The following is a 13,465-nucleotide window of genomic DNA, read 5'->3' on the forward strand; positions in this document are numbered from 1 at the left end:
TGCAGCCAAGCGTCAGGCTACAAACAAGGGACTCTGGATGAAGCCTTATGCCAAAGTGAGATTGCATGTATAATTATGGTCACACTCAGATATGCCATGACACCTGAGGATCCTTTGTGGTAATTTGGATGGAGTACAAGTGATGTGTACTAATATATTAGCCACTAATATATTAGCCACTCTAATATTGCAAGTCTACATTTGGTCTTCAGACTCCTGCAGTGTATTTGATTTGGTTAAAAGAAAGTGTCAACCTCTACCCACTACCTAAAATAATAATGAGAGAAAAATAATAATGTGTGCATGCAAAATATGAAGTCCAGCCTTTCTCAGTAAAAAAGTAAAATGGATAAATTAAGTATTTATTATATCTATATCAATTATATGAAGAATTTGAATTAACGCCTCTTTCTATGAGTCTTGACTGACATTTATTGTTGCAGTCACGGCGATCCTTGCTGGTCATAGAATGATGGATTACTGGCATCACACTCCTGTTGAAGGTGTTCCTTTCAGTCTTCAAATATGTAGAATACTACACAGAAAGCCATTCGTGAATATTACAACTGTGGTAGTAGAATCATTCTGCAGTGCAGGCTACAGAGGAGAATACTTCTATTTGCAGACATCTTTCAGCTTTTTTAACATGTGAAGAATTTTTCTTGTTCCTTCAGTTCTCCCCTTGTACCAATAAAAATTGCTGACAAATGCAGTCTTATTTGCAGCCATTAATTCTTAGTTGTACAAAATCACCTCAAGTTTTCCATCAAGTTTTTTTCATTTAGAGGTAGCTTTTGTGTACTCTTTCACTTATCACAAAGGCTGCTTTGGATTTGACTGGACTTACTAGGTCAACAGACCTTGAATTGGAGAAGATAGTTTTATGGTCTACTGAGAAACCAGTTTTACATGGAAATGAAATACAAGAACAAGGGTTGGAAACTGTTAAGGCTGTGGTACAAAGTAAAACATACCTGTGTGAGCCAAGGACTGAATACTAGCCACTTTTAATTTCCTGACTTTTGTTAGCTTGTAATTCAGTGCTTTTATTTAAATGCTTTTGCCTGCATTTTTACAACTTACTTGGAGAGACATATTGGCCAGCTTCTCAGCTACTGTATGCTGACAACAGTTAATCACATATTTCTTTGTCTTTTAGTGAAACTCAAGATTCTTACGTTTATGTTGTCTTATTTTTCATGATTCAAAGTATAATTAGGAGTGGCTGGCTTGGCTGTTTTTGATGCTTTGTACATATTAAGTTTCATTGCCCAGTATATGGGAATGTAGACAGCATTTGCCAGCTCATTAACTTCTTTAAATTGGCTGCAGAATGGATGATTTCCTGTCACCATCACAGGTCAGTAGATGCATTGCACTCTAATGGACTCTTTCTAGAATATTTGAAAAATGTTAAGCTGCCACAGCACTGATTGATTGATTGATTGGCATGATTTTTCTAATTTAGGTGGGTTTTTTGTGAGGGCAAATCCAGATAAGATATTAGATTAATGTTTTTGTTCTGAAGTCAGAAAGGCAAATGTTGATTAAGAAAAACCTCAGTAGGTGATCCTGTTCCTGTGCAAAGTGTAAATATGTTTTACACTCACATCACATCTTCAGGACACTCTGTATAGGATATGTTTGGACAAGAATGAAGTGCATATGCTTTTATGTTCTCACTGGTGTACTTTACCACTAGTAAGCATCTTCCCTAGATCTGTTCTTAGGAATTTAACAAGATCAGGAAGGGTGACCTTTGATTCTCTGGGTTAAAAGTAGTATCCTTCACAAAAGCCTTTAGGTATTTAGCTGATGAAATTCATAAACCATTATTTGCTCCGTGGATTATAGCAAGGTTGATACCATCATTCTTTCAAATGTTACACTTAGGGAGTCATGGAAATTTGTATGGGTAGGTGATTTTGCTGTTCAGCTGGGCGTTTTCAATCAGGGAGAGCACATCATTAGAAAGAGCTAAAAACTAGAAGACTTTGGGTTTGTCTTAACTACACCTGGATACCTGAATTTTCTTTTCTGAGTACATGCCATGTAAAAGAGCAAGCTTGGTGTTACCTTCTGTTAGTTCAGCAGCAGGTAGAGCTGTGTGATTCCAGATTGTCACATCAAAACTTCTAAAGTCACTAAAGACTATTGCCAAAATAAGTCCCAACCAATCAGGAGCATCGAGGGAGCAGACACTAATGCTACAGTGATAGAATATACTTTCTTGTATATGTAGGCAGCACATACGTAGAACTTGCTTACAGGTGGCTGAATGGTGAGAGATATTATGAGTCATGAAGTTAGCAGACCACATAAGCCCTTTATATTAGTTGCCTACCCTATCCAAGCGCTGTAAGATTGTCATGGAAAGACATAAGAAAGTTTTGTGACTGTCTTACAGGTTCATTAATTATAGATGCTTTGGATGAATCACATAGGCTTGTCACAGAGGATAATTTAAGATTACAGAATGCATCAAGGGAAGTCAATCTGCATGTCATACTGCAAAAATGAGATAGATGTCATATATTAGATTTTATGCATAAACCTAATAATCTTGTTACAAATAGTAGGACTTCTGCTATCCAGGATTCTTACTTAAAGGAACATCTTTGATTTGTTTGTGTCACTGAAAACCACATGACAGATTACAGACTCAAAGCTAACTTTTAAATGTGCTATTCAAGGTGTCTTGTGAAAAGAAACTTGCTTGCTTTTACTGAGTTTTGTTTGTTTGAACTGAAGTGATTACTAAGCTGGTCTTTTCATAAATGTTTACAGCTTGACACAGTGCTGAAATCAAAGTCCCTGTTCGTCACAGCATTGACACACCTATGCTAATGCTGTGGGTATCATAACTTAAGGTTAATTGATCTGATAAAGGGGTGCTGAATGTCTGTAGCTTTGGGTTGCAGTCATGATGTTTTCTGCTATTGGCATGTCGTGAGAATCTTAGACTGGGATTCCAAAGAATGTATAATTGAATACATTTTTTTTTCCTGGCCTTGACATATTAGTATCATAATGTTATATACTACATATTATGTTTTTATTTACATCTCCATTCTGTTCTTAATTTTAATTGCCACAACCAGGAACTTCTAGTTTTCAGTTATTTATGCATTGTCTGAATTTACTGTTCTGTCACATACTGTCCATAATTACTGAAATTAGATTTCTCTGTCAACCTCAATATTGGAACAAGTTTGTTTTTTCAGCTTTTGCTTGTAGAAGTTGAGGTTTGGTGTTCGTGACACTCGTTAACCCCCAGAATTGACAGATTTAACAGTTGTGGTTTGTTACCTTATTTTTAATACTATATATCATATTACAATTCACCTAATTTTATCTTATTTCCTTTTCTTTAATGCAGGGTTGGGAAGAAACTGTAGATGCTGCACTCTCTTACTTGTTAAGAACTTGTTTGTCAAAGAGCTCCAAGGAGCAAGCCCTGACTCTCAGCAGCCAGTTGAGCATGCCCAAAGATACCAGCAGACTGAAGAAGAACATCACTGTCTTCTGTGATAGACTGGCCAAAGGCGGTCGCCTTTCATTAAGTACAGACTCCTCCACTCAGCAAGCTGCTGTCATGCCAGGTAAGACATGAAGTGCGTGTCCAGAATCCAAAATATTTGTTTGTGTATTACAACAAAAAATTTTGCACATTTTATTTTCTTGGCAGTTTGTTTTTCATTGATTGTTGAAACCAAACACTGTGTTGCTGGCAGGTAGACCAACTTAGGTAATAAGATAATTTTAAATCTGAGGTTTTTTTCTCATTTTAGTCAACGCTTACTGTTGCTCTTGCACAATATGCACAGTAATGCAGCAAATGAAACCCAGATGGTCATTGGTATCCTTTAAAATTCTTATCACTTATTTCTTTGCACTTTTCAATAGGATGTGTACATGTGTATGTTTCTAATGTGATGGAAAATGGAGGAGTGAAAAGTCCTGCTTTCTTAAAAAAGAAATTAATGTATTTACATTTGTGGCTTTATGGTATGTCCATATGAGAAATCATGAAGTAGTGATAACACTAAATAAAAAAATTTGCAGCTTTGGAAAGTACTAGTTGGCTGGGTGATATCTCACAGAAAGCACAAAATTGAAGATGAAACTAATTTAATTATGTGTTGAGTAATTTTTCCCATATAGAAAAAGAATGCAGGCAAGATTTCACAGCACATAATGATTTACATTAACATCATGGAATTACCACTTTTAAAGGCAATTTTATTCATGTCCTTTTCTATATTCCTACTTTTTAGTAATAGTGGAACAAAAGCACATTTTTTTCTGTAGAGTCTGTAGTTTAGCACTTTTGTACTCTTGCAAGACATTTTTTTCCTTTCTTTTTGCTCTAGATAGATCAATAGACTCATAGTAAATATTAGATACTCCTGGTGACTTGGAAACACGTATTTTTTTCCCAAATTTCTGCTCTGAATTTGGATTGGCTGTTAGTTCAGCTTCATACTCTCCTAAACCGTAGTATGAATATGGTCTTTGACCTCAATGCCTTCCTTCTCCTACAGCAGTCTTCACATATGTAGGGAAAAGTTTGTATTTTATGTATACATTGTGCTTAAAATTGGAAGTTTATTTGTTTTGGCTTCATGGATGTTTTTTTTTTTAATAAAGATTGGAGTTGTGTTAGGGCAGTATCTTGATTATCAGTGTTTTGCTTTCTTACATTACAAAGACTAACTAAATTCCTGTTTAATATAATATGAATGACCTGTGCAATGTTTCAGCAACTCAAAAGTCCTTGTTATTACTATGTGCAGCCCTCCTTTGTATGTGCTACTATAAATGATCTGGTAAAACAGCTGCAGACTATGCAATGGTAGAAATTCTATATACATATATTATTTTACTTTAGTGTTATGCTGTTGCTATGTCTGGGACCAGACTCATAATCACGTGTAGTAAGGAAGTGAGGCAGAATAAATGTCATACCGGCTTTACAATTTTTTGTATTTCTTTGCAAGACTAAAATATGTGTGAGGGGCATTTCGTTTGTTGAGATTTTATTATATAACCATCGTTTTTCCTTTTAAGAATTTTAAAAATAAATAGCTGCAGTTCAACTTTTTCTGTCTAAGCTGATAAGGTGAATTGATTTAATAAGGAAATTCACTTCTTCCTATTCAGTTGACTAGTGTTATTGAATTCAGGGAACTGTGCAATTGAATTATGATTCTGTTAGGAAAAGAGTAAAATTTGTAAATATTGTAAACAAATTAGAAGAAATATTGCTCTTGATAGACTTTGCATTTGCTCATTAACTGTTGAAAGAATGTAATTTTTGAAAGAAGTTATAAATAAGAAATTTCAACATAATATACAGGACAAGCCCATTAAAGACAAATACTTCAATCAAATGCTCAAAATAGTGTAGTATTTAAGTAGTTACCCCCCAGCAGGATGTGCTTGCTGTGTGATTTAAAATGGTGTGTTTGTCTTTGAACAGACTGGAGAAAAGTTGGAACTTCTTTTTGGGAATAAAGGTTTTACTGACACTTTTTAAACATGTTTGTCTTGTCATCTGTTCAGGTTTTCTCTGGCCATCTCTACCTTGGCAAGTAATGTGGTCTGTTAGAAGCAGATCTGCAAGGAGAAGGAATCGAGGCTGGCAGCATGACTTTTATCATCTCTTGTGTTTCAGAGCTAGCTCTGTGCCTTTTGCTGGTTCTCCATTAGCAGTTGGAGTGCTCTAGATACATTCCTGGAATTCATCTGCCTGGCTAGATTTACCTAAAATGAGTAAAAAGAAATGAGTTCTTGCGCTCAAGACAGCTTCTTGGTGTGAAAACAGTGTTGTTAGTGGGGACAATAAAAAATTTGACTCTGTTGAGTCCAACTAAAAGTGCCTGTTCTGTTATCATATAAGAATGATGCCTTATAACGGGAAATCAGTCTACAAAATGACTGTGCTGTTGAGTCAAGAGCTCTTTGATAATGCCTAGAAAACAGAGGAACTCTTTCTCCCAGCCCTTAAAGGAGAGAACTGGATTAGGTAGAGGAGAATGAGGTAGAGCTATATGTGGAGAGGAAGATTGAGAACTGTATTTGTATCTGAGGATTTATGGTTAAGTACTGGATGGTAATGTAGGGGGAAGTTCTTCAGGATGTTTAAGCTCCAAGCCAAGCCAAAGATGGTCCCAGAATTTTTCAGTAGGGTAACTGTCATTAGCTTGAGGATTTTGTTCAATGCCAGTTTTTCTTAAGCCTATTCTTTTTCTTAATGATGAAAAGCCCTTTTCCCATAGGAACCAACTTTTAAAAATTTCTTTTAAAGTGCCTCCGGACCCTTCTGGCTTTGCAGCACTGTAACAGTAAGCTCAATTTCTAGAAGTTATATTTTATATGTTCAAGATGGTGTACCCGGAAATCTAGAGAAATTGCCTGAAGTCACACTGAAAAGCTGATGATTATTTTGAAGTGTGCAACTATTTGAAAGATGCCTTCAAAAATAGTTGTCAGTATTGGTAGTTAATCCAAGAGTATATGTTAGAGGTAGACCATGGTCTCTGCTGGGTCTGGTTTTGTTCACTATTTTCTTTAATAGCTACATGGTGGAATATGGGCACGAATGTTAAAATTGTGGTTTTGCAGCAAGCTTGAAGTAGTTTCAGGCATATTGAGAGAGCAATAATGCTGATCTTGATAAATTAGAGGAAGGATCTAAAGTTATTAAGATGATTTTCAGCTGAGACAAGCACCAAGGACTTTAGCAAATAAGAATCTGACAAACTAAAATTTGAGAAATAATTCCATAAGCACTGTTGCCATAGGATAGGCCCATGGGTGTTATACTGGACCAGCAATTGAGTAAAAGACAGCCATATGTTCCCTTTAAAGGTGAATTCCAACTTTGGGTTGTAGTCATATTACTTTTAATGACGAGATATGATTATTTCTTTCTATTCTTCATGAGCAGGATTCGCAGGGGAGCACAATTTAAGGAAAACCTAGAGCAATTGAATTGAGCTCAGTTTTGTTTCTTCTGAGGGAAACAGAAAGAAATTTAAGAAGGGACATAATAGTTTTCCTGTATGTAAGATGTTCTTACATAGGTGATTAAAATTTAATCAGAATCATTGGCTAAATATGATTATAACTGTAAACCGCATGAGGCTATATCATGTACTGTGTTGCCTTTGGCTATGCATAAATGGCTGGATGAGAGGAACAGTGAGGGGTTAAGGGAGTGGTGCCAACCCGAAGTGTGGGTCAGTGCCAGGGAAGTGCCTGGAAAGGTGCTGTAGGCCACCCATGTTGTCATGTATTGAGTTTAATGGGTGTGAGAATTTATAGCATAAATCCTGATGACCTGTAGTGATTTAATTCTGTAGCTTTTAATGGTCTCTTATAATATCTGTGTGTTTTGCAGGATTGCTTTTAAAACCTTGATGAGTATTAACTGTGGCTGTTTGAAGACTTGTTTAACGTCAGTCGGATGGCAGTTCTGTTTACAGTATTTCTTCACCCATATTTTGGGAAACTTGGTTGCTCTTCGGCTAGAATGTGATCCTGCTTTTCCTATAATGGTTCCTGATGTGATGTGCAAATGGTACCTGTATCAATTCAAGGCTTTGTTCAAGCAAGGATTTTAAAATTTAAATTAGGACTTGATTTTTCTATAAAACATCGTTTTTCTTCTGCCTTGATTTTTAACTCTACTTCAGTATGTTTTTTCTCTTTTCTTCATTGGGAGATTATTGTATTGTGCTTTAGCATAATTTACTTCGGTAGTTGAATATAACGGGAGCAGTAGAGAAACTATTACTTAACCAGAAAGTCATTTACTGAACTCCATCACTGAAATCTGTGGAATGCCAAGAGTGTTATCTTCTCAGATTGCTGAGTCTTTAGAACTGACATTATGAGGGAAAGCGGGATTATTTTGCATCCAGGAAACAGGACTTACAAATAGTTTTGTGTAAGTGTAGTATTTAAAATTTATGTGAAGTTAGAGCTAGAAGTCAAGATGACTGCCCATTTAGTTTTCCCCTTTGTGTTGCAGTGGGGTTAACAGGTCCAAAACATCAGTGACAAAGTTTATCTGAACTCTTAAACACCTTGAACAATATCTCTTGATAGCTTTTGTTGTAGCTTAGTGTCCTTGTTGGAAGGTTTTCCTAATGTTTGATATACATTGTTTTTCCTGCAGATGAGAGTGTTTTATTTGGAATATTGAAAGTGGAGCTGGCATTTAATAATGTACATTAATTGTTTTAAAACTTGGAATGCTTTTGGTACATTCCTTCAGTAACTTTTCTTTTGTACTAATTGTGACTGAATTATTGCAGTCTTTTAATGATGATTTTCAATGTTACTCTTTCTTTTCTAAAATGGAATGCTTTTCCTTTAGTCTGTGCAGGGAGTATACCATACTGTACTCTGCCCTATCTCAATTTCAAGACCCTTTTCTACAAATTTGTTGCCTAAACAGATGTTTCCTATTCTGTATTTATACAGAACCAGCATGGTAGTGTTTACTTGACTGGATACTTTGTTTTCATAGTTTTTTAATCTATCAAGTTGATTATAATTCTAGTTTGTATAATCATGTTTCTATAATTTAGATTATGAATGGGTAAATGCAAACTTTTAAGACAATGTTCTTTACCACATTAAGCATATGCACGGACTCTGAATCTATATGCGTGTTTCAGAAGACAAAAGTTTTTCTAGAGTTTCTTTTCCTTGCATAAGCTTATGAAAATCTGTTTTCAAAATCCTGTGATGGTATTATTGAGTGAGTACTGCCCATTTGAAGGCTGTTTTCTTCACTGGAAAGCTGGGATGCAACACAATGTGTCATATTCCTTAAGGAACTCTCTGTTTACATGCTGTTACACTGGGGGAGAATGTTAATACTAATTGGAAAAACACATGGATTTGAGATCCTGGAAGAGCAACATTAATTGATATATGAGAATTAAACATTGCTGCAAGTTCTTAGTACACTGAGTGTATCTAAAGAAAGACTAGTAATTGATCTGAAGAAATAGATTTTTTGTAGTTGCAGTTCCTCTCTTACACCCTTAATTATGAATTCTTCATTGGTCATTAGGGGAAGGGAACATGCAGTATAAGTCAGGTATGCTTCAACTTGAATAGACTTAAAGGCAAAATATCTTGAGAAATTTAGTGGCTCCCAGTTGTACTCACACAGGTTCCAGTCTGTGTTTACAATGTTGTCTCAGCAGCAATTGCAGTAACTCTTTTTTCCCCGGGAAAAGTTAGAATCATGTAGTTTGAATTACAAGTAGCCTGAAGAAGGTACAGATACAGAAATTAGCTCTGGGGCCCAGACAATGCTTTTGAACCACCAGCAGATATTTATAAAAATCATGTGGGACTGACAGAGCATGGTTTGAAAACATTTCCTGTAACTTAAGTATTGTGAACTTGAGATCATGATGCATTTTCAGCTTTGTGTAGCCCCTCATGATGGTGCAAAGAAATGCATAAAAATGTGGAGTTTTCTCATAGATGTGACACAAGTCCAATGTTGTTTATTTCTGCAGAAGACTGTGGTCTGTTATGAAGTGTGATCTCATTTAAGATATTTTCCATATATTTTGTGTAGCAATAAAATAATGAGCTACATTTTGTTTTTCATTTAGTAACCCTAAAAATAATGCATTTGGATTTTTCTTTTTTTAGTTTCAATATATTGGGTATTCATAAAGCTTTTTAGGACTGTTTATTAAATCTATGTAAGGAAGAGTATTCACAAAGCTTGCTGAAAGTACATGAAAGGGTTTTGTAAACCTGAGCACTGTTCAGCACCGACTGATGAAACTGGTAGTCATTGATGAAACTAGATTCAGCATTTTACCCATCTCTGCCATAGTAGTCCTCATCTGTTTCCACTATTCCCTGCCTGCTTTAATTCAAGTAGCACTTATAAAAGTGTCTATAAAGGACACTAGTAAGAATCTGTGAATTCAGGAAATCTGAACCTTAATAATAGTGCTTATTTCTTATTGAAAGTCAGTTTACTAAGGACTTTTTTCTTAAATGTACCTGGAGGCTTTTACTGCCCAAAACACTGGGTCAATTAATTCCTACAGATTTCTTAAGCACGGGCCCTTAAATATGAAATTGACATTAAATGACTTCAACTGTTGTAAGGAAAACTCTAAGTCATCTTTTCTAACTCCCTTAAAATCATGCAGATTGATCAACTAAATAACTTTATGGATTCCCCTGGGAAGTGGGTTGTTGACTAGTAGTGACAAAGTTTTTTTCATTTATAATGTAAAACTGAACTCCTCATTTAAACAGAAAGAGAAAATTTTTCTTGCATTTGCTGGCCAAATTTATTTAATCTATGTATACGAAGTATAGCTGTGTATCACTGAAGTATTGCATTCATTATTCTTCATTTTCTGAAGTGCTCAAAGCTTGTATTCACCTGTTTTGAAAGTTAATGTATGTTTGCAGATTGTGTACTACTTGTATTGAAACCAAAACAGATCCATCATCACTGTATAAGTCTTTTCAAAATTCCCGTGTTTTTCATACTGCCTTAAGGCAAACAGACACTTGGTATAATGTGTACTTTCTATCTTCTCCTTTTAGTTCTTCCTTCTAATAAGGCTATCAGTATGACTCTGATTAATTTTATTTTTTCCCCCCTCTGGTTTTCCTCAATTATTTTCTGTATTTCTCCTCTCTACGTTAGGCTTCCCTGGTTTCCTTCTCCATGCTGTGCCCTTCACTGTGATAGCTGGAGCAATTAACCCCATCACTAGCCACCCAAGAGCGTAAATGACTCTGACAGGGAGAGGTAGCAACAAAAGTGTAGGAAGACCCTTTTCCTGGTCAGCTATCAATCTGGGTCCCCCAAAGCAGTAAGTGCAGGGAAAATCCTGTAGTGCCAGTCTGAGTCTATCAGGCCAAGGAGATTTTAAGAAGGTTTGCAAAGGCGTAACAGAGGCCAAATCCATAAACAGTGTGATCATTGTGTACTTCTGCATCCAATTTGTGCAGATCTGCATGGCTGAGCTGTTGTGCCAGTTTAAACATAGCTTTCTTCTCTCTAATTGCAGATGATAAGCACATAAGAATGATAAGAGCAAAGAAGTTGCTCTAACTCTTAAGGCCTGTAGCATTGTCATGTGCTCCTGTTAAATTGTGTTGGGGCAGCTAAGAATGAGACATGATATAGTATATAATGGAACATGATACAGTGCTGCAGGTTTCATTTGACTTCTAGATCTTCATGGTTAAAATATTTTTTCAGAAAATTACCAGCTGTTCACAATGAACAATACTATCTTAATATAAAAGCCTAGAAATAAGTGAATAGAAATATATCAAACATTTTAAAGTAATTGTTTGGGTTCTATTTTTGAGACTAAAATATGTCCCTTGCCCCATAAAGCTGATTTAGTGAAAAGGAAGGGGAGTAGCAAATCATTAGGGAGAATTTTGGGAGCGCTTTCAGCAGCAAGTTTTTGTGGTTGCTTAAGAAAAGCTTAAGAACAGTTCAGTGGAGCCAGAAACTTGATTGTTTGGCTCTCTGATGTGGATCTTTACTCTGTAATTTCTTTCCATTGTAACTTCCTTAGCTCTTTAAAACTTTTATTTCTATTGTTTTAGTAACTTTGGTCATTTATGTGGAAAGGAAAATTGAACTATGCGGAAAATAAGTGACATTCCCAAAGTCATACTGTAATACCTGTGTGTAAACAGAGTTCAAATATGCCTTGCAGTCTTGTGTTGTAGCTCCTATGTACAGTTGGTTTAGGTGTGTGGCTAGCACAGGTCTTTCCCATGAGAAATCCTTTTGTGTTTTATAAATAAAGATAAGGTTTGGATGTTATTGGAACAGTGTCCCAAGACTTGGACGGTGCAGACCTGGCCAATCAGGCCTAGGGGGAGGTTTTTGACTGACCAATCTGGGTAACTTTTGAAAACTCTATATATATGATGAAATCAAAACAATAAAGGCCTTTTCCTTCTTGCCACTGAGAACTGACTTCCTTACTCTGCTAGCTGCTCAACAGTGACATCGGTGTTTTACTGTTAAAACACAGATTACAGATTTATAGATTGCGGTGAGCCTAACAACACATTGCAGCCTGTTCTTACATCATCCAGCTTGGTTCAGGTGAGCACACTGAATACTGGAAATCTGAGTATCAGGCATGGGAAGAAAGAAGGGAACAGTGTCTGAGGTGGTCTTTAATTCACGTGGTCAACTTTCATCACCCTGCAGGACTCAAATGATAGTTCTCCAAGTGGTTAATTTTCAGGGATTATATAAATAATGGTAAAGAATTTGAGTTATTTTTTCTTATTGAAATGAAAGCCCTGATAGAAAATACATACCTTTTTTTTCGAGGGCATTCCAAGTTCCAGTGTTGTGAAAAGGGGCAAAATAAGATGGAAGAGTAATAAGACACATTTTTGTGTAGGGTTGTGAAAAGGTTTTTATTATGTTGTTTAGAACATCTCCCTTACTCAATTGATATTACAGCTGGCAAAAAACCACAGGGGGAAGGAGTACAAAGGTTAAGGAGGCTAAAGCAATAACATTTTTTAAAAAATGAATAATTTAAAGAGGAAAATGTCATGCATAATGAATAAAAAAGAAATCCCTCTTGAGATTTGGGCTTCATTCATTTGTGGTACTATGAAATTTAGTTGGCAGCATTGCAATTCCAACTTGCCTCAAGTAAGTACAGTTTGGATCAACACATTAGTGCCTTGGTGTGCACCATTCTATTGCTGGCTCTTCACATTGAAATCCATTAAATTGTAATATGTCCTACTTAGGTATAAGAGGTCACAAATGATTCATAATGTTGAGGTAAGCCTTTGGTGAAAGTAATTGTCCGTTGAAAAAATTGCTGCTAATGATCCTGCTTGTCACTGGACATTATTTTCTATGTTGTTTAGATTCTTTGGAGACCACAATAAAAAATAAACTTCTAAAATCTACATTAATAAGGCAATTGTTCAAACCTATGGAAAAAGAATTGTTAATGGAGAAAGTGTACAGTCTCTGACCTTCCATTTTAGAGGATTCAATAGCAGCAGGTAATACTAAAACCTAGATAGTTGTTTTAAGAGGATGCAAAAACGATGTCACTTCTTAAAAAATAGATCCAAAGTTAAATAATGTAGCATAATAATTTTATTTAAGGTATGATATTAATGAAGATTCAGTCTTGTATGTCTAGTCAGTCTTTGGATTTCCACTTACTAGATTTCTTTGTTCCTCTAAACTTTTGTTTCCTGTGATATTTGAAGAACAGCCTACGAGAACAGCCTATATGATGAAGTGCACTTGTATTTGTACATGAGCTGTAGGCATTTGAACACCATAATTAGCTCTGCAGTTTGGATGACATTACTTTTCCTTTCCAGTCTATATCTGGGCAATACCACCAAAAAATTACAGGGACTGTCTACTTTTCATAAGTACAAG

General features: G+C 35.8%; 1 protein-coding gene across 4 annotated transcripts in view; it reads left to right on the forward strand.

Moving 5' to 3' along the window:
• The window catches only part of BBS9 (Bardet-Biedl syndrome 9), a 291,677-nt gene that overhangs the window by 147,448 nt on the left and 130,764 nt on the right, over nt 1-13,465 (forward strand). For all 4 annotated transcript variants that reach the window (XM_085051384.1, XM_085051383.1, XM_085051386.1 and 1 more), the window contains one exon: nt 3,380-3,602. In XM_085051384.1, the coding sequence (XP_084907510.1) occupies nt 3,380-3,602 (223 nt within the window). The remainder of the gene's footprint in view (nt 1-3,379; nt 3,603-13,465) is intronic.

The sequence above is a fragment of the Lichenostomus cassidix genome, chromosome 2 (genome assembly GCF_008360975.1).
Source record: "Lichenostomus cassidix isolate B80296 chromosome 2, HeHo_3.0, whole genome shotgun sequence".
Taxonomy (NCBI): Eukaryota; Metazoa; Chordata; class Aves; order Passeriformes; family Meliphagidae; genus Lichenostomus; species Lichenostomus cassidix.